The sequence below is a fragment of the Corvus kubaryi genome, unplaced genomic scaffold (assembly GCF_017639235.1).
Source record: "Corvus kubaryi isolate FWS band 111438036 unplaced genomic scaffold, C.kubaryi_AGA036_p1.0 37395, whole genome shotgun sequence".
NCBI lineage: Eukaryota > Metazoa > Chordata > Aves > Passeriformes > Corvidae > Corvus > Corvus kubaryi.
Window position 1 is genome coordinate 537,880 of NW_024581134.1, and position 23,372 is coordinate 561,251.

The window sequence follows — 23,372 nt, forward strand, 5'->3', positions numbered from 1 at the left end:
ATTTAACTACTGCATGTCATATTAGAAGCAATTAATGGTGTTTATTTGCTGATAACACAGGCATTTCGAACTCCAGCTCAAGAATCCCCGGTAGCTTCATGTGACTTGCAGGATATTAGCTATGGGTCAGAAGTTGGGATCCCCCCATTCAGCATTAGCACATGCTTGGAGCAACTCTGTTTTCTATCAAGCAGAAAAAAAAATGCAGTTAATGCACAAAAATTACCAGCTGCTACAATACCCTATGGTGGGTGAGTGATAATAAAACATCACTAGGTGTATGTGGGTTCATTTATCGAAACCAACAGACTGGCAAAGAAAGATTTTCAGGCACATCACACAACGTTCCAATCTAAAAACAAAGAAAACAGAACATGGAATTTCTACTCAGATCAGCTATGACTTGCCATAAATTCTGGAGCATCTTCTCTGAAGCAGAGACTGCTGTTCTGGATTACAGTAAAAACCAAACCAAAAAAACAAACCAAAACAAAACAAAAGAACAAAAAAGGCAGGGTAAATTAAATTGAGAATCTTCAAAAGAACCACCAAAAAGAAACAGTGAATAACTGAGTGACTGAGAATAATCAGCATTAGCTCTGGGGGTCAGTCTCACCCCCGATCTCTGCCTCCAGATGCTGGCAACAGCAGACTGAGGGTCCTGACTCTAATCTCCAACACAAGGTGCCTATCTTTTGGCACCTGGAAAATTCATTACTGAGCGGATGTGGTGGATTCCGAGATACGCTCTGCGGTACACAGCCATCTGCCTCACAAATAACCATGTGAGAGCTTTCACCTGGGTGTCTCAGCAGTCCTAGTCACGAAGACATGCCCATGCTGGAGGTCTGTGTGCAAACACCCCTGGTCTGTGCTGTGCATTCAGGACTCTGAGGAGTTCAGCCACACAAGCAAGTGTCCCTTTGGACACACAGCGGAGGGTGAGCTCATGAGACTGTGAGCATGCAATTTGTCAGAAGAAGACGTGGAAGCTGGGATCATGACAGGTGAACTCCCAAGCCTCTAAAGAAGATGATCTTGAACAGTGAGCTTGTTTCGTTACTGAGTCAGAGGACAAAGCCATTCCTATGGACTTGGGCTCACATGACCAGGTCCAGTTTCCAGTTCTGTCATACAGAGATTCTTCATGTGACTATGGGCAAGAAACTTCATTGCTCCCTGTGTCTGTTTGCCTCCAAAAGGAATTAAAGTTCCTCCCAGAAAAGGGGAATGAGGGAAATTTCATGAGGCAATGTGGGGGATTTACATATCTGAAACGTGCCTCTCCCATGGGGTCATGACCCCACAGACCTGGCAGAGCTGCTTTCCTTGCTGCTCACCAGTGAGAGGTGGAAGGACTTTTCCTGTTTCACTCTACATACAAGTCATTGTCATGTTCTCCTCTCTGCATGTCTCCTCCAGGTCTGGCCACAGCTGGTTGCATCTCAGAACAACACTAAACTACACAGAGTTTTAATGGTCCCCCAGGGCCTCTAACCTGGCTGCACAGCCCAGTGGAGCGCAGCATGTCCCAGCCACATGCCCCATGATCCCGTGACTTGACCATCAAGTCTGCAAAAAACGCTGCTTGCAACAGCTACGGACATCGCAGCACCTGGAGAATCCCTCAGTGCCCAGCTGGGAGCTGTGTGAAGAGGGCTGGGTGCTGGGACAAGTCAGCCCTATGTTTTGTCTTTACAAAAAGAAGAGACTGGCTGCGGTAGTTATGTGTGAAAATCTTAAGATCTTCCTGCAAGTCCTGCTTGATATTTTATTGTGACAACTTTTACTGCAGAGAGAATGGTCCAGTTTCACTCCACATCCTCTCCCACACCCCTGTCTTCACCCTGTTCCATCCCCATTATATGTCCTTCTCCGTCATTTATATGGCAGATGTTTTTTATTCAAAATTTATCCGTGATGAGAAAACCTTCCAAGTGCCTCCAAATACCATCTTCTCATGTCAGCCAGCATTTCCCTGAAATTCTGTGGGATTTTGGTGTATCTGTCACTTAAGATAATAGGAGTCTAGGAAACACGTGCCTTTGAACATTTGGCCAGCCACAGTTTTGCTGTAAGGAAAGAGGGAAGTCTACAAAAGAGGCTCACAGGCTGGAGCTTGCCACGCTCCCTGCGAGGCAGAGATGGTGCAGAGCACTCGCAAGTGTTTCTTCTGCGGAGACACCGCATGTCAACAGTTAACTTCCCTTTGTTCCCATCCAAATGATTAAGGTTAGAAGCTTGCCTGGTGACATCACCAGAGTTTAAACATGCTGGATATGGTCCAGGAAGCCAAAGTTATTGCTGACCCCATGGTTACTGATCCACTCCACAAGTAGCTGATGTCTGCTCTCACTTTATGAATTATTTAATGGGTTAAAGATTGGTCAGATCTTCTTTATGCAATATACAGCTATACATTGGGCAGGAGGACGTAAACATGCATTAACAAGGTTAAAGTCATATACTGTAACTACACTGTTTTCAGCTTGCAGCTTTATTGACTTAATCATGCCAGCACCGCAGCCAACAAATCATTAAATCCATTCCATTCTTCTGCTGGTTACCAACCACAAAAACAGAGGCAGGCAAACACGGAGCAAATCTCGGAGGGGGTGGGAAGGGTGGTGGGGTGCGGGGCCGAGGAGAACAGTGGGATCACTATGGAGTGACGCTGGCCTGTCACTGCCAGCACAAAGACGCCAAATCTGTCTTTATGGACTAAGTGGTTTCATGGTTTAAAGTGACACACTCATTTGTTCCTGTTTTGCAATGATTATAGAAAAGAAGAAGGGGGGGAGTGGGGAGAGGGAACAAAAAGCAAGCTGAGCTTCTTCATACCATAACGATGTGTGTGTGTTTGTATGTGTGTGCACGTGTGTCTGTCTGTGCGTGTGTCTGTGTCTGCGTGTGCTGTGCATCCTCCCAGACCCACAGACCATGGCTGCAAACACCCCCCAGGCCAGGGCAGAGGAGATCTGGGTGCTTGCAGCACCCCAGGGGTCTCAGGCTCCATGCTGCACTCGCTGCTAAGCTGCCACCAAACACAGGCATGATTTAGAGATCAGCATAAAAGCAAGGAGACATGGAGCATTAAATCAGTCCTTCCACTGCCCTCCAGGAGCAGCTCTGACCACAGAGAGCCATGGGAGAAGTCTCTGCTCTCAGACTGAACAAACAACTTCACTTTCAGAAAAAGGCTTTAATCTTTGGCCTGGCACTTAACCGTAACTTTGCAGATCTATGTTCAGGCCCCCCAGAAGCTCCCTGATTGTCACCAGTGTGGTGAAGGCAGGTCAGCAGATTGCCAAAATACTGTTTCTAGGTGGTTAGTTGAAGACATCCAGCTTTGGAAAGGGAGCTGTCAGCTTATCAGGTTTGAACCTGTAAGATCTTTATTTGTCACTGCTGTTGTTCCTGTTAATTTTTTGATGGAAATCATCTTCTCTATCACCAATAACCTGGTGTCTGTGCTAGCAGATCATCCTGTCAGGACACAGGCATATGTTTTACAAGCAGGCTACAGAGTAAGAATTCAGCATGAACTCTTGGAAACCTTCAGATATCAGGGTATTTTACTTCTTTTACTGATGCCTATTTGCAAACCTTCCTCCAGTGCAAGACCACGAAATAAGCTCCCCTTGTCTGGGGAAGACTCAGCTACACTAGGAGAGATTCCTGACCCATTTCTATTTGTTATGAAAAGAAGACATGGCCAACACACTCCCTTTCCTTCACCTTCTGGGTACAGGCTGCTCAGAGCTCCCTGTGAGAATAACCCAGATTTTAGCATCCTACCAGTGCAGGGGCTTGGCAGATACATTTGCACCTTGTCCTGACGTACACCACTCCAGACCTTTTTGAACACCATCATTATTTGGTTTATAGTTGTTTTCTTTAGACCCAAACAACTCTTCTTACAGTTTGAGTTCCAACCTTGCCTTTTTTTTGTTTACTAGTCTCCAGATCCCTATCACCCAGAGACGGCTCCTGGCTCCATATATTGCAAATAAACACATCATTACTTGGTGCAGGAGTCGGCCAGAATTCCTCTTGGAAACAGCCTCCAAGGAAGAGCCTGTCCCCCCACCTCTCACCCGCAGTGTGGAGGCAGTGGAACACACCATCAAAGGTGCTTCTTTCCAGCCACCATGCCAGAAAAACAGATAGAAATGAAAACGATTTTTGAAAGTCAGAAAGTCAAAAGTCAGCTATTTAAGATACCTGTGTGACTTTCAACTTAATTTATTTTTATATATTGGATCACCACAGCTGCTGTTGCCTCCACAGACTGGGAATAAAGGCACCTCCAGCAGAAAAGGGCCAAGCCTCAGTGTGTTTTCCAGGCTTCCCTCACTGCAGCCCATCCATCACATCTTGGAGGTGTACATTATGGTGAGCTGAAATGACTCTCTAAACATCTTTTCCTCCACTGGCCACAGGAGAAGTCTAAATGATGGGAACAGAGAGATGTATCCCAACCAGTCACAAGGAAGACTGACAACGGAGAGCGCTAAAGCCACAGCTCACAAGGCCCAAACCAGCACTTAACCTCACAACTATCTTGCCTTTTTTTCTGGGGTTCAGCAGCCCCAGCTCCACAGCTTGTTCTCAACAGAACCAGCCCTGCTGTACCTGACCAGCGCTGCCTCCCTCCACTGAATCCCAGCTCTGCAGCTCCCTGCCAGCCTGCGCCCACCTCCCACTGGTGCGTGCTCGAAGGCCCAAGCTGCCACTGGAGGGCTGGTGTGATGGACTCAGCCTGGAGAGCACCTTATCAGTGCCCTGTGCTTATCGGGAGAACACGGGAATGCAGAGGAAGCTCCGCAGCTGCAGTCATTAGCGACAAGCTGCTTCAAAGGGAAGCGACAGTTGTGCTGGTGTTTAAGGACTGACACACCCAGCCAGGAGTAACACACCAGTCGGGCTATTTATAATCCCTGATTCTCGAGTCTTAAAATAGCACTGCTTTTATTTTTATATTTTTAGGCACACTTGTATGTTTAAGCAACTCTGTTCGCAAGGCTCCACATCAAACACATCACAGGCAGTCTCGGAAATGACACTCGGGACTCCATGCCTCCCCACAGAAAGCAGAGGTGAATTTCCCTCTCCCCATGGCCCCTATCTCCTTGGCAAACGTGACTAGGCCTATTTCCATGTATTTTTACATACAGACTGCCTCTTCCAAAGGCACAAAGCAGGAGCCATGCAGCTTCTGTCTGCAAACACCCAACGAAAGCAGAACAGCAGAGGGTGTTCCAGGCTGCAGTACATGGCCACACGTGTGCAGCTCTCACCAAGAGGCCCCAGGAAGCCTCTGAAAGAGTTAATGGGTCCTGTAAGAAAGCAATCCTGATTGTTTGTGTTTTTCTTAAAAAGCAAAGGTCAATATACAGAACTAGTCAAACAAACCAGGGCTGCGGGTCCGAAAGGAGCGCTCCCTCCGGCTGCAGCACAGCCCTAGCTATTTGTTCTCTGCTCCCCTGTGCCACAATGTACCTTGGTTGGCATTTCTTAATGACTGGAGCATCCATGTGCTCTTTGTAGAACAATTATAAAACAATCAGGGCAGGAGAAAAAATTCCTTGCACAGCCAAGGCTCCAGCAGACTGCATAGGTGTCAAATGGTAAATCGTTAGGTATTTTGTTTTAATTGCAGTTATTTATATCCTGGAACTTGTTATTAACATAGGGAAAAAACAGAGCCTTTTGTTACCCATAATTAAAGGGATTATTATGGGACTGCAAAAGCTTGGATAGCCCCAGCCAGACCACCTGTCCTTTAGCCATGGTGACTGTCATGGGGAGGAACATTAAATGGAGGCCCAATCTTAAGGTACTTCAGCCAAGAGGTTCAGAGGGGTGGTCCCAACATGTGAACCCCAATTTCTTTACTCAGTCCCACCCCCATCACCCCTCTGCTGCCTCTGGCCACAGGCCTGGCATAAAGCAGGGGAGCTCTGCAAAGAGGGTACTGCAGGGGTGCAAACCCATCCTTCCCTATCAGCAAAGCCTTTCTGACCAAGGGGTGCACAGAAAAGACACATCCTGGATTTGCATAACCATCCTGTTAAAATTCAGGATTAACAGGTTATATTTTAATTTGCGAGATCATTATCTGCCCCAAGAAAGGTTTCCGATTTCACCAGCACTAATCAGGAGCCACAATGGATTTCCGGCCTCAGCAATGAGGCTCGAGAGCCTTTGTACCTTGTGGAGCCGGTTTCAATTCAAATCTAACTGGCAGAGCAATCGTAGCTGCATGTTGAACAGATTAGGGAAAAAAAAAGTCACTGCCATGCTACTGTAACTTATTGCTAAATCCATTTCTTACAGACACAAATCTCTCTGAGCACTGAGGCATCTCATAGCTACACTCCCTTTCCAGAAACGACACCCTCAGTCTTCCCAGTGGCCCTAGCAACGATCCCCATTACAGTTCTGTGCCTTAAAAGAAATGTGCCAAAACCCTGCACTGGTGCCCACCTCAAATTCTGGTTTAGGCTATTAAGGGTATCATAAAAAATAAGCAGCAAACAGGTCCAGAATAAAGAGATTAGTCTGCCACAACGGCCTGTGCCCCCAACAGTGCAGAGCTGTGTGCCCTGCACTGGGCTGTGGGCTCAGCAGCATTTCCCATTGGAATGCTGTCACCCAGACAGGGCATCCCAGCACAGGAGGTGCATTGGCCTAGCACAGTCAAGTACTACTGATGCCATATTTATACCTGGGAGGCCAAACAGACCCACAGGAGGTACTACCTTTGTGGACAGAGAGGTGAATGGCTCACTGACAACTGGCTTTACCAGATGAGTAAACTAGGCCTGGGTTACAGTCTTCCTGTTCTCTCACTGCCTCCACCCCCCAGGATGGTGTGAGTCAGTAGAACTGGAGGGAAAATATACACAAAATTCTACAAGTTCAGGAATTAAAGAGACATCTTCAAAGCTTGCCTGTGGCACTCAGTACCAGCTGCAAAATTGGGTTAGCTTGACATTGCTGCTGGAGGTGAACAGAGCTGGGAAGGCTGGCTGAGTAGCAGGTGAGCAGAGCCCCTCTCTGCAGAGCAGGTGAGCACAGTGCTGCCCACAGCCTCATCACTCCAGCACGGAAACACCTTTTAAATTTTTAAATCCGGGAGCGAGAGCAATTAAGGAAACAAACTTTGTTTCCTGAACAAACATGAGGTTCAGACAGTTTGGGATTATGAGATACATGCAAATCTGCAAGTCTGGCCTGAGCAATTTTTGAGGGCTGGAGAACTCTGCGAGTTCTCCAAGGTTCAAAAGAGCTTTGCCTTGAATAGTCATGGCAAGACCATTTCAGTGTTGAGGCTCTTTTACCATCACCAAACCAGCCCCAGCTGACAGTCACACTGCCTGGCAGGAGGCTGGGAGAGCTCTGTGAATGGAGCAGCAGCTTTGGGAGAGAAAACCCCAAATGTCTTGTAAATCCTGCTGCAGGGAGTGCCACATCACAGGGGGCTCGTTCAAAGGCTCTCCCAGTTTGTCTGCTCAGATAGGATGCCAGGATGACACTCTGCTGCCTCTCCTGATACGATGCCACCCGAGCCACCTGCCTGGTGCTGCCCTGTGCCCTGTCCCAGAAGCTTTCAGAAACCACCAAGTAACCCAGGAAAAAAACAAACCACCAGGTTACACCAATTTTTTTCCTTAATTGTTTCCTTTCTGTTCCCACTTGCTGCTGGGCTTGAGGAAAGAGTCTCAAGGCTGATAAAAATGAGTCCACAAACCTCTGATACTCTGCCCTCAAGTTGGGGAGGTTTCCAGGGGCTGGAGCAGAGGCTGCCTCCGGAGTCAGCTGGGAGGAGGGAGAGGAGGCAGGGGAGGGAGAAGGGGAAAAAATGAACAGCTGCAAAGCAATTAAGCCTGCCTCCCTGCCGTACTGTCCAAAGCAGGAGGCAATCTAATTCAGCCTGGTGCCTCTCTTCCTTCAGCCGTCTGGTGCCTGCCTGGGATTCAGGAAAGGGGCTGTCTGACTGCCCACTTTGTCTGACGAGCCAAAGGGGCCCTTCCCAGCCACAATTTCCAAAGGAAAGAGATCTTGGCTGGCGGTGTCTCTTCTTTTCTGAGAAAAACATGCACTGAATGTAGTGGCAGCAGCTTTATAACCCTCTCCTGCCCTTCCTCAGCAAACAACCAAAGTGGAGCTGGAGCAAGAAAATGACCCCGCTGGCTCCCCGGCTCAGCACTTGTCTCCCAGCACAATGAATCAATTAGCGTCCCATCATTACTGTGGTAACTGTATCTTTCACAAGCAAGATTTTATATAGAGATAGAATAGGATGTTTTCTGCTCATTTCCTTCCTGTCATTCCGATCACGAACTACTGTTAAAAATACAATGCCTAAAAAGTCTGTAATATTTGCAAGCATGTGTTCCAGTTTCCCAGCTGAACGGCTGGGCTTTTGTTTTCTGCCCAGTAAAGGTGTGGAGAAACAGTGATAGAGGGGAGCCTGGGCTGCAGCTGGGTTAGAAACTCACATGTACAGAAGGTCATCTCATTTTCATGCTCCTAATATCAGGGATTACTTTAATTCCTTATTCTGGCCAACTGTTTCGGTTTATAATCCACGGCACAGGACTCCTTCCAGCCTGTCTAAGGTGGTACTTGTTCTGCTATTTCTTCAGAAACTGGCAAAAAATGTTTTATTTGGAAAATGTTAGTGAAGCAGGGCAATAAAAGCCTTTTAGTACCCAGTCAGAGGAGCAAATAGGCTCTGTTAGGAGAACAGAGTACAATTCAACTCTACTTTCAGTTACGTTTGATAGTAATCTAGGCAGCAGGTACATACCTTCCCCCTGCCTTAATCAAGACAGAAATATGCAAAATGTGTATTTTAAATGCAGCTAGACAGCATTTGATCTTATGAAATGCCTCAATACTGTTATCATAAGTAGAAAAAATAAGAAGTCATAAAGAAAGCAAGATTTTAGCTCACCATTCTGATAAATGCTTTATAAAAGATTATTACTTAGCTCTCCATAAACTAAAGCACAGTAACTTTATATATTGTGTCAATCTAGAATGGAGCAACGCATCAAAGACAGGAGTTCCTTACTAATGTTATTCCACATAAGGTCCCTCATGAAGGCCACAGTTCTTTTTAAAAATAAAATTTATAGACATATAGATATATGCCACCTATGTAGGAAAAAGCTCAGACTGTAGACTGGGCACAAAATAGATTTGTCCATATCCCCCCTCAATGCCCAAATTTTTTCTTAGGAGAAAGTTCTTATTAGTAGTAATTTTTAATTTCCTTAAAAAAAAAGTAAAATGCAACATAAATAAATGTTGGGGATTTTAGTCCAAGTCCTAAACTATAGGAAAACACTGATAGGTCTAGCAAAACCTTTTTCAGTTAAAGATCTACTCACATTTCAGGACCATCACACAGTCTGTGGTGATGTTATCAGCATTTCTCTGTTCTTCCTGACCTTAAGCATTCTTAAACCATTATATACATAATATTCTCTAATAATAGAATGCCATTCACATTTCAGTAACAATAATTCACTTTAATGAGATAAGAACTTACACGTCAAATGACTCTACCTCTATTTGAGAGGTATTAGCACACTTTGGGGAACTGTAGAATCACAAATAATGACATCAGGAGTCCGACACTATTCCTGGAGAGCTTGTACTCCCAGTTACATCAACAGGAATTTGAGATGTGTAAGAATTGCAAAAGCAGATGTTAATCTGCAGCAAACACCACAGGTATGGGCCGTCTGCATTTTTGCCTTAAGCAAACAAGAAAAACAAGACTACTAATGAGAGAAAACAGCACCAGTTTCTAACTGCATGTATAAATAGCCATTAACACCAAGTATACTCCTGAAGTGAGTCATTACAGCATAAAGAAATCTTTTACAAGAAACTTCATGTTGTTTACAAATTTCCCATTTACATTTTGTTTTAATTCTTGCTTTCCCACTCATAGCATGCACCCCAAACTTAGCAAAGGTCTGCAAGAGATGGAAACTTGATGCTTAAACTAAAAACAGAATCATCAAGATTTACTCCTTCAGTGAACTGGTTCTCCACTTTTTCTGTAGTCAAGTAACTAAAGCAATCTAAGCACCGACCTTCTTATCAAACCAAGCCAAGATTACTCGGCGTTGTGCTGGCCCAGGGCATGGAGGCTGCTCTGGCAGGGCTGGGTCCGGGCTGGGGGAGTCAGTGGCCACTCTGCCTTCGGCACTCCCCGGTGCAGCCCTGAGCACTGCGCTAGTGCCGAGCCAAGGACGAAAAATACAGCAGGAATAGCTTAATTCCAGCTCTAAATGAGCTCAGCAGGGAATCTAAACAGTCAAGTCAATTGCTAGAATCTGCACTTTTCAACCTCGTTCTGCTCCTTTGATCAGACTGAATTTTGAGCTACGGCGATTAATGGACTAATAGAGGAAGTCACAGGGCATCTCTTGGGAGAGGAGGCAAAGGAGAAAAAAGTACCTCATCCTCATCATGCAGCTATGCTGCTAAACACAGTTCCATGTAGAAAAGTAAAATGCCACTGCAGAAAGTGTGCTGACTGAGCTGGAAAGGAGGAGAAAAAGGGGGTTGTACGAAACAAAAAAATAATGCTCATAGATTGTTCATTCATTGCTTAAACACAGCCTTCGAAACAACGGGGAGAGAAAACAGACTGCCCGAGTACGAGTGCCCTGTAAACTACCCTTCAACCCAGAGCAGTAACTGTTTATTCTTAATAATGACAGAGAGTAAAGGAAATATTAAACATATTTATTATGCAAAGAGAAGCTTTCAAAAGCCCTGAGTATTTAAGCACTAAGAGAAATTGATTTGTTTATGACAGGGATACATACTACTGATATTCCAGGGTACTATGTCCTCATCTTGGTGGAAATGGAAGAAACACATTAACATTAGCAGACTGCTAATCACAAAGGAGAGGGGAAAAGTGTTTTGTTAAGATTTTTTTTCCCCGTATGCTTTTTTTATTGCTGTGCCTGAGAGGATGGGGCAGCTTTTCTTCCTACAAGGGGCAAATTTTCCTTCTGCAATCGATGACTTTAAAAATCAAACACAAGAAGACTTCAAATAACCCCTGGACTGATTAAAACATGAATTTATTCCAAGTTTGGCAAGTTTGTGAAATGCTGGTACTAACCCCTAGAGGGAAAAAACCCCAGTAACAACAACAACAACAAAATCACCAGAAAAGCCAAAAATAATTCAAATGTAATCTTGAGCTGAGGCAGGAACAAGTGCATCAAAGCTTCCAACTCCCTCGCTTTTTTTTTGCTGCAGCACTAATATACCATTGCCAACGACTGCTGGGCCCCTTGCTGCATCCTTCTGCTCCACCTTTGGTCTTTCTTAAGCATACAAAGCCTAAATACATACATGATTCACTCTGCTCTCAGAAATAATCCTGCAGTCGTCCTGGAATGACCTCCCACTGCGTAAATTTAGGCGTGTGTTTGAATCTTTACAAGATCAAGCTGTTCATGTAACATCTTAGGCCAGGATATCACACTATTTTGGCTACGTTAAAGGGCTTACCCTCCTTGCGGGTCTCTCATCAATTCTGTAATGGGGAAAAATAGCTCAGCACAGCTTGTCCATAACCTGCATTCACATCTGCATCTGCCTGACACTGATCCAAGGAATCGCATTTTCATTACTTCAATGACAAATGTTAAATCATTTTGCTGGTTGTACAGAGAATATTATTTATACTGAAGTGATGCATTTACTACCTTCTTCCTTTAACGTTCCTATATGCAAAGGGTTAAATTGTAATACAGGATTACTTCTTGTTAATGGTAGTGCTTTCCAGAATTATGTACCGATAATGATGATATTTGCCTTTATATGAGCTATAAAAAATTTAACTTTAAAACATGTAATAGGGTGATTAGCCTTCAAAGCCCTAAGAAGAGCTGCTGCATTCCTGGTTGTGGATTTCTATCAATTATTAGTGCTGGCTGCTTGAAATATCCAAAGTGCTTGAGACAGAAATACTACACAGCCAACAGGGCAGACTGATAAGCTTCCTAAATGTACAGTTTTTGAAAACAGCCCATAACAGTGTTTGGCTTTCAAACCTTAATGTTAACAGCTTTGATTGGGACTGCTTCTAATTTGTATTTAAGACCCATTACCTCTTCCTCTAAGCAATCTTCATGAAACATCATTTGTTCTGGGGGGATATTTGCCATCCAGTGCAGCTCTGTAATGGCCGTTAATTCACACCATTTTGCTTGCTCCTGTATTAATCAGCAAACTGTGAATCATCCCAGTGTTTCCAGACTCACAGATGTATGACAGAATCACCGAGGCCAGTTCAGTTTCTCTCCCCATTCAGTCCCACAGACAATATCAGTTCCTGTTTACAGCCACGGCTTTGTTTTCCCCCACCCACACACTGAAATTTCTCCAAAATGCCCAAAGGAAAAAAAAAAAAAAGGGGGAGACTTGAGTTCATTTTACCAGGAAAGTTATTTCTAGGTATTGCATCTGAAACAAAACATGTTTGTACTTTGAGCTGGTGTGCAGCGCTCGCTGCAGCCGGGCAGGAACGGCGGAGGAGCAGAGCAGGAAGGCGAAGGGGCTGCTCCCGTCACCCCGCCCTGCCGGAGCGCCGGCCGGAGCCAGGCACGGCGTTAACAGCATCCCAGGGACTCTCCTACTCACTTGTTTGCCTTTATTCTGTTTGTTAAATTGGACTTTGGTCCTGGACATATTTTTGCCTTGTGAAGTACTGATACAATTCTAGACTATGGCACGACGATATGAGGTAGAAAGCACCCCAAAAATCGAGGGTAGATGCCATGCTCTAACAGTATCACTGTGGAAAGTATTAAAATTATTTATTAATTTAGGCATCAAATTTTAGGTAGTGAGGAGGGCATGGTTGTAGGGAAGTGAGCACATTTTCCAAAAGCCAGGCTGCTTTTAGTTCAACGCAAGCTCCCCAAACTGTCATTTACCAAGAAGGAGACAGAAAATACAAACAATGTACAACCCTACCTTCCAAAAGGTGGGAAAAATTGAATTAAGATATCCTGATATGGATGGGGATTTACAGCACAATTGAAATGAGTTGGGTGTACAACACGATCATTTCCTTGTAGTCATTCCTCAGCACGCTGGGCCATGGACACACCTTTGCAATGTAAGAATTATGGGTGCTGCCTTGTAAGTGAGGATGTACCTTACCCATCACTAACCACTCTACAAATTGTTATTTTTAAGAATGATACACAGAAGGAAGTTACGGCATTCATCCTGAAGCCAGTGAGAAGGTTGTCAAGTCCTTCCCTAGATTCCCAGGATGTTTAAAACTTCATTGTATCTAAGGGCACAGTTAGGAAAATACATATGTTCATAACCTTTTCCTCAACTGCTTTTAATTAAAGATTTTTGCATATGGATTTTTTGCTTTTCTGATTTGTGATAATAAAGCAAAATGGGTTATGTGGGGGAAAAAAATAAAGGCAAGAAAATCTGCAGTTGGGGCCTGATTCAGCCAATGGTTAGCCCAGAACACTTGTGAACTGCTACCAAGCTGCCTGGAAAACCTGAGAGGAACTGCCCACCTGGGCTGGGAGGGTCAGAGGGGTTGGGGTACAACTGGTGAATCAGACATTTTTCAGCACGATAGTACCGTTTTCCTTACACCTTTGGGAGATGAGGCTGTCTCCCTCCCTGTACTACAGAGCAGAAGGAAGGAATTGTCTGTTGCTTAGAGCTGAAAACCACAAAAGCAAGGGGTTTTCAGGGGTCACGCCGAATCTCCGTGCCACGACTCTCCCCCCTCCGCCCACCCACGGCTCTGCGGCTGTGCCTGGACTGAGCAGGGACACAGCCCTGACACACAGCCCCTGTCTTGAAACATTGCAAGCAGCCTGTCAGGCTGAAATGCAGCACCTTGCCCTAAATTTCTCTGGGGTAAGTCACATTTCTTTCTACATGTTCACAGCACATGAGCACTACTTCCTCTTTCTCCACCAAAGCCCTGGACAGCCCTCCCTCAGCCCCGCATGCATTGCTTCATCGTCCTGCACATAACGAAGAGAAAGACTTCCCTGAATGCCTCCAGCACCCATCACTGGTGTTTACAGTACCTCCCGAGCCTCTTTTTTCTTTCCAATTGGATTTTAATTTGTCCAGTGTGAGATTCCCATAGAGTTGTCTGTGTCCTAAATGCTCAATTGCTGGCAGAACATCTTCCATTTTATTAAACAGGTCATAACCAAGGGAAAGACCCGTCTGGATCGAGGAGAGTGCTGCAGTTTTCGTGCAGTGTCCACATTAATTTCAGATCCAAAAGGTGGGTGATGGTGAGAGTGGGGGAGGATGCTCCCCACATGGTGTTTAGAAGGATTTGGTCTATTTACAAGCTTCTCCTCTGCAGATTGCTTCCCCTAATGATGTGCTGTGTGGTGTCCAAGAGTGCTTTCAGCACAACAGAGAGCTAAACTGGAAGGAATTATGAGTGCATTAGGCAGAGCTGTTGGAAACATCAGTGCCTATAAACATCTTAACTGTGCAAGCCAGAGAAGTGGGAAGGTTAAGACATGGCTACAAGGACTCCACTACAACAGGGGAATGCTTTGAAATACCTGAAATGTAACACAAGAAGACAACACATGTGATTTAAAGAAACTGCAAAAGAGCAATGAGCTCAGAAGATCAGATGTGAATTAAGGATTTTTAATCTTGATTACTGCTCTTCTGAAAATGCTGTATTACTGTTGACATGTTGAGGCCAAACACCCCATTTCATTCCACAAGTCTACATCTTGCTTTCCAAAACTTTCCTGACATTATTTATTCACAGGGGAGGAAAGGGAGAAGATGATAGTTGATAGCTTCAGTCAAGCTCCTCTCAGGCTCTCTTGAGAAGAGAACAGAGAATCTCCAAGTTTGAAAAAAATATCAACTCACTTGCAAATGCACAGATAAATATAAATTCAGAAATGACCATTCAAGAAGATGTTTTTACATCTGTGGAGAGGTCAAACTCCAGGCTCAGCCTTACTGCTCTCTGTAATCCAGATTCATCACCAGCTTCCTTTATTCCCCTATTCAAAGGCACTTAATTAGCTGAAGGGCTTGTTGCTTTGCCTTCAAAAGCTCTCCATCCCTCAAAGGCTTTGCTTTGGTATTGTGCTACCACTGCTCTTTGAAATCAAATCTGGTTTTCTCCTCCACAGCATTAGTAAAAGAAAAAAAAAAAAAGTAGTATTTAAAAAATTTGGTTCCCAAGAAAAAAGAAAAGGGAAAGAGAGGAGAGGAGAGGAGAGGAGAGGAGAGGAGAGGAGAGGAGAGGAGAGGAGAGGAGAGGAGAAAAGAGAAGAGAAGAGAAGAGAAGAGAAGAGAAGAGAAGAGAAGAGAAGAGAAGAGAAAAGAGAAGATACCAGCAGAACTTCTTTCAAAGCGGCTTTAAAAATAAGTTTGACACCTGAAGAAAAAGGGTAGGGGATTGAAACTGCAGATGAAATCTGGCCAGTACTTTTGGTTTCATTAATAATGCATGATACTCTAATTGTTTTACATATTAGGAAGATGCCTTGTGACATCTCGGAAATCCCAAATAAAACATGATTTTCCCCTGTACTTGCAGGAGGACTGTATGTACTCAGATGATGCAGGCTGTGTTCTCTGCTTTTCCAAACTCTTCATCAACCTGCATCAGAGCTTTTAAAGTGCTGCTGAGTCAGAACAGTATCACCTAACAATCACAGTGCACTGACTTTTCACAGGCAGAAATAACTTCCCATAATAGATGGCACCCAGAAATCAGTCCATGGTATTACCATTTCTGTTTATATTAATAAAAGCTGTATTTTGTATTCCATTATAGTTATTTAACCTTTGACATCTAACCTCTGGGTCAGTTTGCTCTTTGTAACAGAGCATTTCTTCTTCAGTTTTGTTTCTATATTTAGAAAACTTATGCTGTGAAAGAAGGTTTTTAAACTTTTTTTTAAAAAGTATATTTAATCTAGCTCAGAAGTTTTGGTGTTTCTCTGCAACCTACAGTTTATTCTTCCAACTCAGATAATGTATTGCTGCTTTTACCACAGTTAAAGAAATACTTTGCTTTTCAAAGGGTATTTTGGTCTTCAGCATGCCCTTCACCATCTCATATGCAGTCCATATGTAGTAAAAATACAGCCACTTTTACTGCAAATAATATTAGTTTTCTCTCTCTCTTCTCTTGTAATTTTTTCTCTATCAGTATTTTTGGCAATGGAGATGAAACAAATATACCCTTCACTGACAATCCAGTGTACAACTCTCTAGATGTCAGCAGGAATGCAGAGCTCTAAGAATAGCACATTTGGTTCCTAGGGTGCAAGTGGAGCTCAGAGACACAGCATGTCCCACCCAAACAATGGCTGTTTATCACCTCCATCCCCCCGACAAAACAACCTTTTCAGCTGTGTGTTGGTTCTCAGCGTTTCAGGCACAGAGCAGTCAGTGGGAAATGCTGCCCTCCTCCCCGAGACTCCCAGGTTTTTAACTCAGATCATCTTGGGCTTGGAAAAGGAACAGCCACCCAAAGGGTTTATTGTAGTTCAGCCTGACTTAAACTGTGAATATCACTGGCTGGTTTTCCCACCTTCAGGGAGGAGGGGATCCCTCCGTCCCCTGCACAAAGGCCTCTGTTCTTACACTTCAGGGACTTGACAGAAGAGCTCTTCTGGAAGTGGGGTGTTGTATTATCAGCATTGCTGAAGGCAGAATTTGGCCCAGTGTATCTGACATTCCAGAATAGGAAATCTGCAAGTACAAACTCTATTTAGACATGAAAATCAGGGAGATGCCCAACTATTCAACCTGCCTGGGCAAATGCAGCTTTTCATGTGCCCAGAAACAGCCAGTAAAGTCAAGTGGTGAAGCTTTACCCCTGAAAACAGTGTGTGATAGTTCTGGAGACTATCTTTGACTCTGGCATTTACTACCATCTTTATATTGGGGATTTACGAGTTCAGACCTTTGAGTATAATTTCACTCACAGGCATCAGCCCCACAGGAATAAAACCAAATCCTGCCCGTAGCCAGAGAGCAGCGTTAGCCCCACCAGGCTTTGCACTATCACACAATGCAAACTGTCAGCGCCTCAATCAATACCCATCAATGCTCAACAATAAAGACATAGTGCTTCAGATGGGGGGAGATTAGCCCCTATCAGATTCAGCAGTTGTCCAGGCAAGACAGGATCTGGGATGCAGACTGATTACAATTAAAAGATACATCACTAACTACAAAAATGGTAGAGCTGTGAGGCACCAGCAGTAACCCCGCTTTTGGAATGCAGAGTGTTTGCTTTAATACACATTAAAACAACAGCAAAATGCTCACTCTGGGTCTGTGGCTGCTGCTCTCTTCCCCATGTTGCTGTGCCTGCTACAAGGATCAAATTTCATGGTTTATTGTTCTCCCTCCAACTGGCCACCATCCACATTCTTCTTCTGTACAAAGCTGCACCTCTTGCTCCAAAGAAGAGAGTACTATGCCTTCTTTTTATAAATTTTAGTCACATTTGCAAACACACACACTAAGTAAGGGGATGACTTTTAAGCACTAAACAACATTTCAGGGAATGCTGTAATTTTTCTCTGAACAAATTTCTGTGAATGAGGCTAAAAAAAGGGCAATTTTCCACCAGAAGTTTACTATTTTTGAGATGCAGAGGTTTTCTCCCGTCTTCTGAATCTTTAACATTGTGCCTTTTAATGAAACAGCTGCTCTATGTTTGAGAAGTCCTATTCATCACCTGCCTCAGGAGAGAATTGGGACTGAAATTTTGCAAAGCTCAAATTCAGCTCTGGATACACTGCTGGAAATCGAAACCACAGTCACTGGGGCTACTTCACTTTAATGGAGTAAAATTGGTATGGAGCAGGTGGGCTCCAAAATTCAGTATCAATCTCTCAATGTAAATAAGAAATCTATTGCAGACAATAACAGATCTCCATGCTAGATTCCAAGAAATGTAGTAAGTATCTCAGACTCAAGGATTCCTACATAGAATAAATTTCCCACATAGTCTTTTAATTCAGCACTCAGGATCCATTTTCTTCTATGAGATTTGCAGTAAAGTTACCAAAACTTTACAAAATGCTCCAATCCTGAACATCCACCATCTTTCTTCAGCAGCCTAACAGACTGTAAAACTGAAGCACTGTCATTTGGTGTGTAATTATTGTAATAAGTCTTCCCTGTAAAATGAGGGAGGCACCCTAAGCTTACCTAACTAGTCTGAAAATGTAAATGCTCATCACCTGTAATCATTGTCTTAACTGTCCTTGATCTTTACTGATAGCAGCAAGATTATAATAACTCTCTCTCTGACAGTGAGAATCAGCTGAAAATGCAGCACAGGCAGAGCACCAGGAAAGTTGCTTGAAGAAGGAATATTTCAGCCAATTAGACAGACTCACTTCAGGAGGGTTTTGTTTTTTTTTTTGTGGCTAATCAGTGATGCAAGGCGTTCAGAGGTATAAGACAAAAATGCAAAGCAGGGAAAACTGGGGCACAGGAAACCTCAGGAATCCAACAAGGACGTTCCAACTTCATAGATTCAGTGGTGAAGCCAAAAAACCAAAATGCTCAAAGGTTATGGACATACGATCAAACGTGATCATGTCACTGCTGTTAACAACTTTTTAGTCCTCATCCAAGAGGCAGGAAAACACCATGAATGTATTCTTCACCCACACCTGCCTCCAGAGTACAACATCTGGTGGGCAGTAATTCGTGGAGCTGCTGCACTTTGCTTTCTTTCAACTGTGTGTCTCTCCACAGGCCTGGATCCCAAGCCAGCAAGACTCTCTACTCTGTGTTCAGTCTGGGTCCCACCGAACACAAGCAGGGTTCTCATGTGCTTGAAGCAACAAACTGCTCTAGGTCTTTGTTGAATAAGGGGCCTTGCACTGGTAACCCTTTAAAGACCACTAGATGTGCCCCACTGTTACCTGTTCTACACTTGCGTAAGCAAATTCAGCGAGTCACCAGTCCTTCCCTGCAGCCTGTTTTGAGCTGCTGCATGGAGCAAGGGAGAATGGAGTGTGCACAACTTGGAAAAGAGCCAGTTGATCCTAAAGTGGCACAGTGGCAATGCACCTCACTGAGGTACCACTCAGAAGCTGATATTTGGTAACTATCCCCTGTTTCTCATTGCTATCATAGGACATTATGATATTTGTTACACCAGCGTTACACCAAGATTGATGAAATCCCCCTCCTTAAGAACCAGTCCCTTTGTAAGGAAGAAGAGCAAAGAAGATCTGGCTCTGGAGTGCACTCCACACCTCAGCTCTCAAGCAGATCCCAGTAGAATTTTAGAAATCAGTCTCTGCTTTGCTGGGAGAGAAGTGTCTCTCTCAGTCCTTCCCAAGTTGCTGATGGAGTGACTGTGTGCACAGCTAAGCAGCTTGGAGGAGTCTGCTTACAAAGAGCTGGTTCAGCCTAACAAAGCCCTTGGTTTGGTGGTGAGATTCAGTGTTTCCAACTATTCTGCCGAACAAAAAGACAGATGTTTATTGCTCAGAGTCAGGCTGCTCTCAGACCCAGTCCCCGAGTCCTTCCCTGCTCCAAGGACCCTGTTCACAGTACGTCTCTCTGAGCTGGGGTAGTAGGAGATTCACACCTCTCACTGAGTCTCAGGGAGAAGGTCGCTGGACAGAAACCAGGGCTGTGCCTCACTTTTGCCAGCTGCATTTTTGCATTTACCAGCTCGATTGGTATCGAAGATCACCATGGGTGGGGAATGGCCCTCATCCAAAGCAGGGAATGGCTTCTGGCGAATGCTAGTAACAGGTATTTCAAGTCTGCCTCTTTGCTATTCAGAAGCTGTACTGTTTGACCTGCTGTCCATGAAGGACACATTTTAACTTCACTTCTCACCCCACCTGATCTTTTCTAGCCTTAGAAGCATAACACAGACATGAATTTGTTGAAGGGCATTAAGATAAAAAGAAGATATTCCTTCTGAAAGGATGACATGAAACATGCAACGAGAGTATCTCTGGAGCTTATAATACAAGCTAAAAAAGACTATCACCTATACATGCAAAAAAAATTATTTTAAAATAGCACAAAGTTCTTCACCAGGCTAAAACAGGCACTGCATGGTGGAATTATGGTACATTTTTAGTTGACGACATAAATAAAGTTACTCTGATAACACCAGAGGTTGTTATTGCCTTGTCCATGTATGCACTGTGCACACCTCATAAATTTAGTGATGTCGCATTTGAAACACAAATGGAAAAGCAAAAATAAGAAAATAAATGACTCAGTATTTTCACATAATCCGTATAAGATAGAAGAGAGGTTCTCACCTGTCTGCTTTGAGCTGGCAGTGTGGCAGCCTGCATCTGTCTCTGCATCCGATGTGGCTGCATCAGCTGTCGGAACTGCTGCTGGAGAAACTGGCTGTTGTTGGTCTGCTGGGACTGCTGCGTGGCTGGAGACTGCTGCTGCTGCTGCTGCTGCTGGAGATAGTGAATGAGGGACTGCTGTCCTTGTCCTGCTGTCAGAGGGGACATCTTTTGAGTAGCTGACTCTGAGGCAAAGTGAGACAGTGGTTTGGTGTTATTGAAAGAAAACTGGTCTTGGCTAACAGGGCTCTCATTCACCAGACCTGGCTGTAAGCTACTGGACGGCTGTTGCATAATTATGTTCATATTTTTGGTCTGGTTTGTAGTCATTGATTTAAAAAGCGAGTTCTGCATACTTGTGGGGTTGCTGGTGGGAGTGATGTTAGAGATTAATGTACCTTGAGGACTGAAGGGCTGCTGATGCAGAGCGGGGCTTGACAGCTTTTCGGGCCTGTACGGTGGAGAAGGTCCAGTATTTGTGGAGGCCATGCTGGCAACCAAGTTGTTCTGTGGGCTTTTAATGCTGTTGGCTGGCAAGCTGGCTGCTGTCAGAGCGGGCAGCATGGAGTTCTGCGGGCTGAAGGGCTGCTGGCTCAGAGCTGGACTAGAGAGCTTCTCAGAGCCATAAGGGGGAGAGGGGCCATTGGATGGGGTGCTGCTGGAAGTCATGCTTGAAAGCAGAGTGTTTTGAGGACTCTGAATGTTGTTTCCTGGTAAATTATTAGCAGGCATGCCAGATACCATAACATTTTGAGGACTGAAAGGTTGATGGTGTGGGGATGATCCTGCCCTGTAAGGTGGAGAGAGACCGGGAGGCGACATAGTTGGCCAGCTGGGAGCCTGTACTTGTTGCTTGGTACCAGACACTTGCTTGCTGGCTGCCAGCTGCTTCAGCTGCTGAGCATGCCAGTTGGAGCCAGGCATGTTGGGCAGGGGTACTGGGAGCATCGGTGGTGGCTGGTTCTTGCTCTGAGCTGCTGTAGAGATGGGTGATGCAGCAGGTTTGTTTGAGGGAGGAACCTGGAAGTTAGCTCCAGCAGATGATGGTCTCATCTGAGGGGATCCTCCACTGGTTGGATTGCAGCCTGGAGAAAAATCTTTGTTAGCAACATGGTTCTCCAAGTGGGAAGTCTGCGGGGAGGACTTTGGAGTGGTACTTATGTTTGGTTGGGAATGACTCAGACCAAGTGGATCTTCAGCCTTGCTGCACAAAATCTTCTCCAGATCCAGGTCATTGGGAGAAGGATCAGGCATTTTGGTGAGCTCTTCCAAAAGATCTTGCAGCTCTTGGTCCACAGACTGTAAGCTGTTTCCTTTCTCATCATAGTGGACAATGTTGTTGGCTTGCCCTCCTATTGACCCCTTCTGGTTTATTTCTGTGTTGGGTGGCACTGAGAACGGGGAGCCAATGCCACCACCATTCATGTGATTGTTTTCAAGGAGCACTGGGTGCCCCGTGACTCCCAGGGAAGAAGTGCTGTGACCGGTGGAGAACGGGGAACTTTGCATTTCTGGACATGCCACACTGGGATTGGCACCTTGGCCCATGGCAAGGTTTACATCGTCAAGACAAAGTCTTTTACTGTCATTTGGGAAAATGACATCAGGCACGCCACTGGAGGCAGGAGAGCTATCATCTTCCAGTTTTCTTTTAATGGATCCCTGTAACTGTGAAAATAGAAAAGGAAGAAGAAAGGATCCATTATTGACCATATTCTGACATGCGCTGAAGCTCCACATTACAACACTGGGTTGGAGATAAAGAAAATTAAATCATACAATTAAAAACCCAATCATGTGAGACAAATTCAATCAGGATTTAAATGTGTGCAACTTCACTGAAATCAAAAGAGTTATAGTCACACAAAGGCTAAATCTCATGTGTTGGCTTTAAAACAGATGTTAAAGCTACAAAATACTGTCTGTCATGTGAACTGTAATAGAAGTTTTTAAAATAGTTTCTGGTTGCATTTCAATTAAGACATTATACTCCCTGCATAACAAACATGCCAACATTTTTATGGTAACATTTTTTAGGTCTAAATGGCAAATCTGAATGAAACCCTGGACTGAATTTAGTGACCTTCTGCCAGTGACTCGGATTAAATTCAGACCTGAGACAATTAAATTGTTTTACATTCTTTATAGGCCGAACATCTGAAATAACTAGCATACTTTCTAAACAAAGCAAAACAAAACAAATTCTTAGCTATCTATCTAAACAGACTTTCAAACTTCCTAATCACAGATGTTTTAAATTCCAGAAAGAGTAAGTAACAGCTAAACTTCTTAATTTTTGTTTATTCTTCTAAGTCTAAGGCATTGTGGGCTTTGTTCTTTTGAAGGATTGCCACTCATTCATAAAAATGAGTATGTTTTCAAAATACAATTATATAAATATCTTCATCTACAAGAAATGATGGAGTTGTAAATTCACAAATCTTAGGGAAAAGAAACCTGCCCTCTATATATAAAGAAAGTGAAACTGAAAACAATGCTTCTCATACTATTTCAGCATATGGCAATCTCTTCCACATAAAATCATCTGTGGCTTTCAGTTTTAACAAGCATGACCTGTATGTCACAGGATTAATCAGACATTAACATTGCTGCTTCAAGTTAAGAGAAATAAGCATTATGACCTTGTATATATATATATATTTAGAAAACTATCTGATGAGCAATGGGAAAACAAGAGAACACTGGTTCTTCTAAAGCAGCTCACAGTAAAACCTCTCCCAGCTCTGGGCTACAATTCCAAGTGCTTCCTGTCATCTAGTGCTATAAAAAAAATCCCATCTAATAAAAGCTCATATCACCAGAAAATTCCTCCTGCCAACCCCAGCATAACCAGATTCACTCTAGGGCTATGCTGCATATGACCAGCTTCTAAATTTTACACTAATTTTTAAACACAGCACAGTTATGCCTCAGTCACTGCACAACTGCAGCATTCAGTGCTCTCAGATGACAGTG

At 44.1% G+C, this 23,372-nt stretch overlaps 1 protein-coding gene across 6 annotated transcripts in view; it reads right to left on the reverse strand.

Annotated features, from left to right (window-relative positions):
• Positions 1-23,372, reverse strand: part of MAMLD1 (mastermind like domain containing 1) — a 252,768-nt gene that overhangs the window by 12,117 nt on the left and 217,279 nt on the right. For 5 of the 6 annotated variants that reach the window (XM_042040128.1, XM_042040130.1, XM_042040127.1 and 2 more), the window contains one exon: positions 20,358-22,064. In XM_042040128.1, coding sequence (XP_041896062.1) covers positions 20,358-21,944 — 1,587 coding nt within the window. In that variant the 5' untranslated portion in view covers positions 21,945-22,064. The remainder of the gene's footprint in view (positions 1-20,357; positions 22,065-23,372) is intronic. The other variant, XM_042040131.1, reaches the window with a different exon arrangement.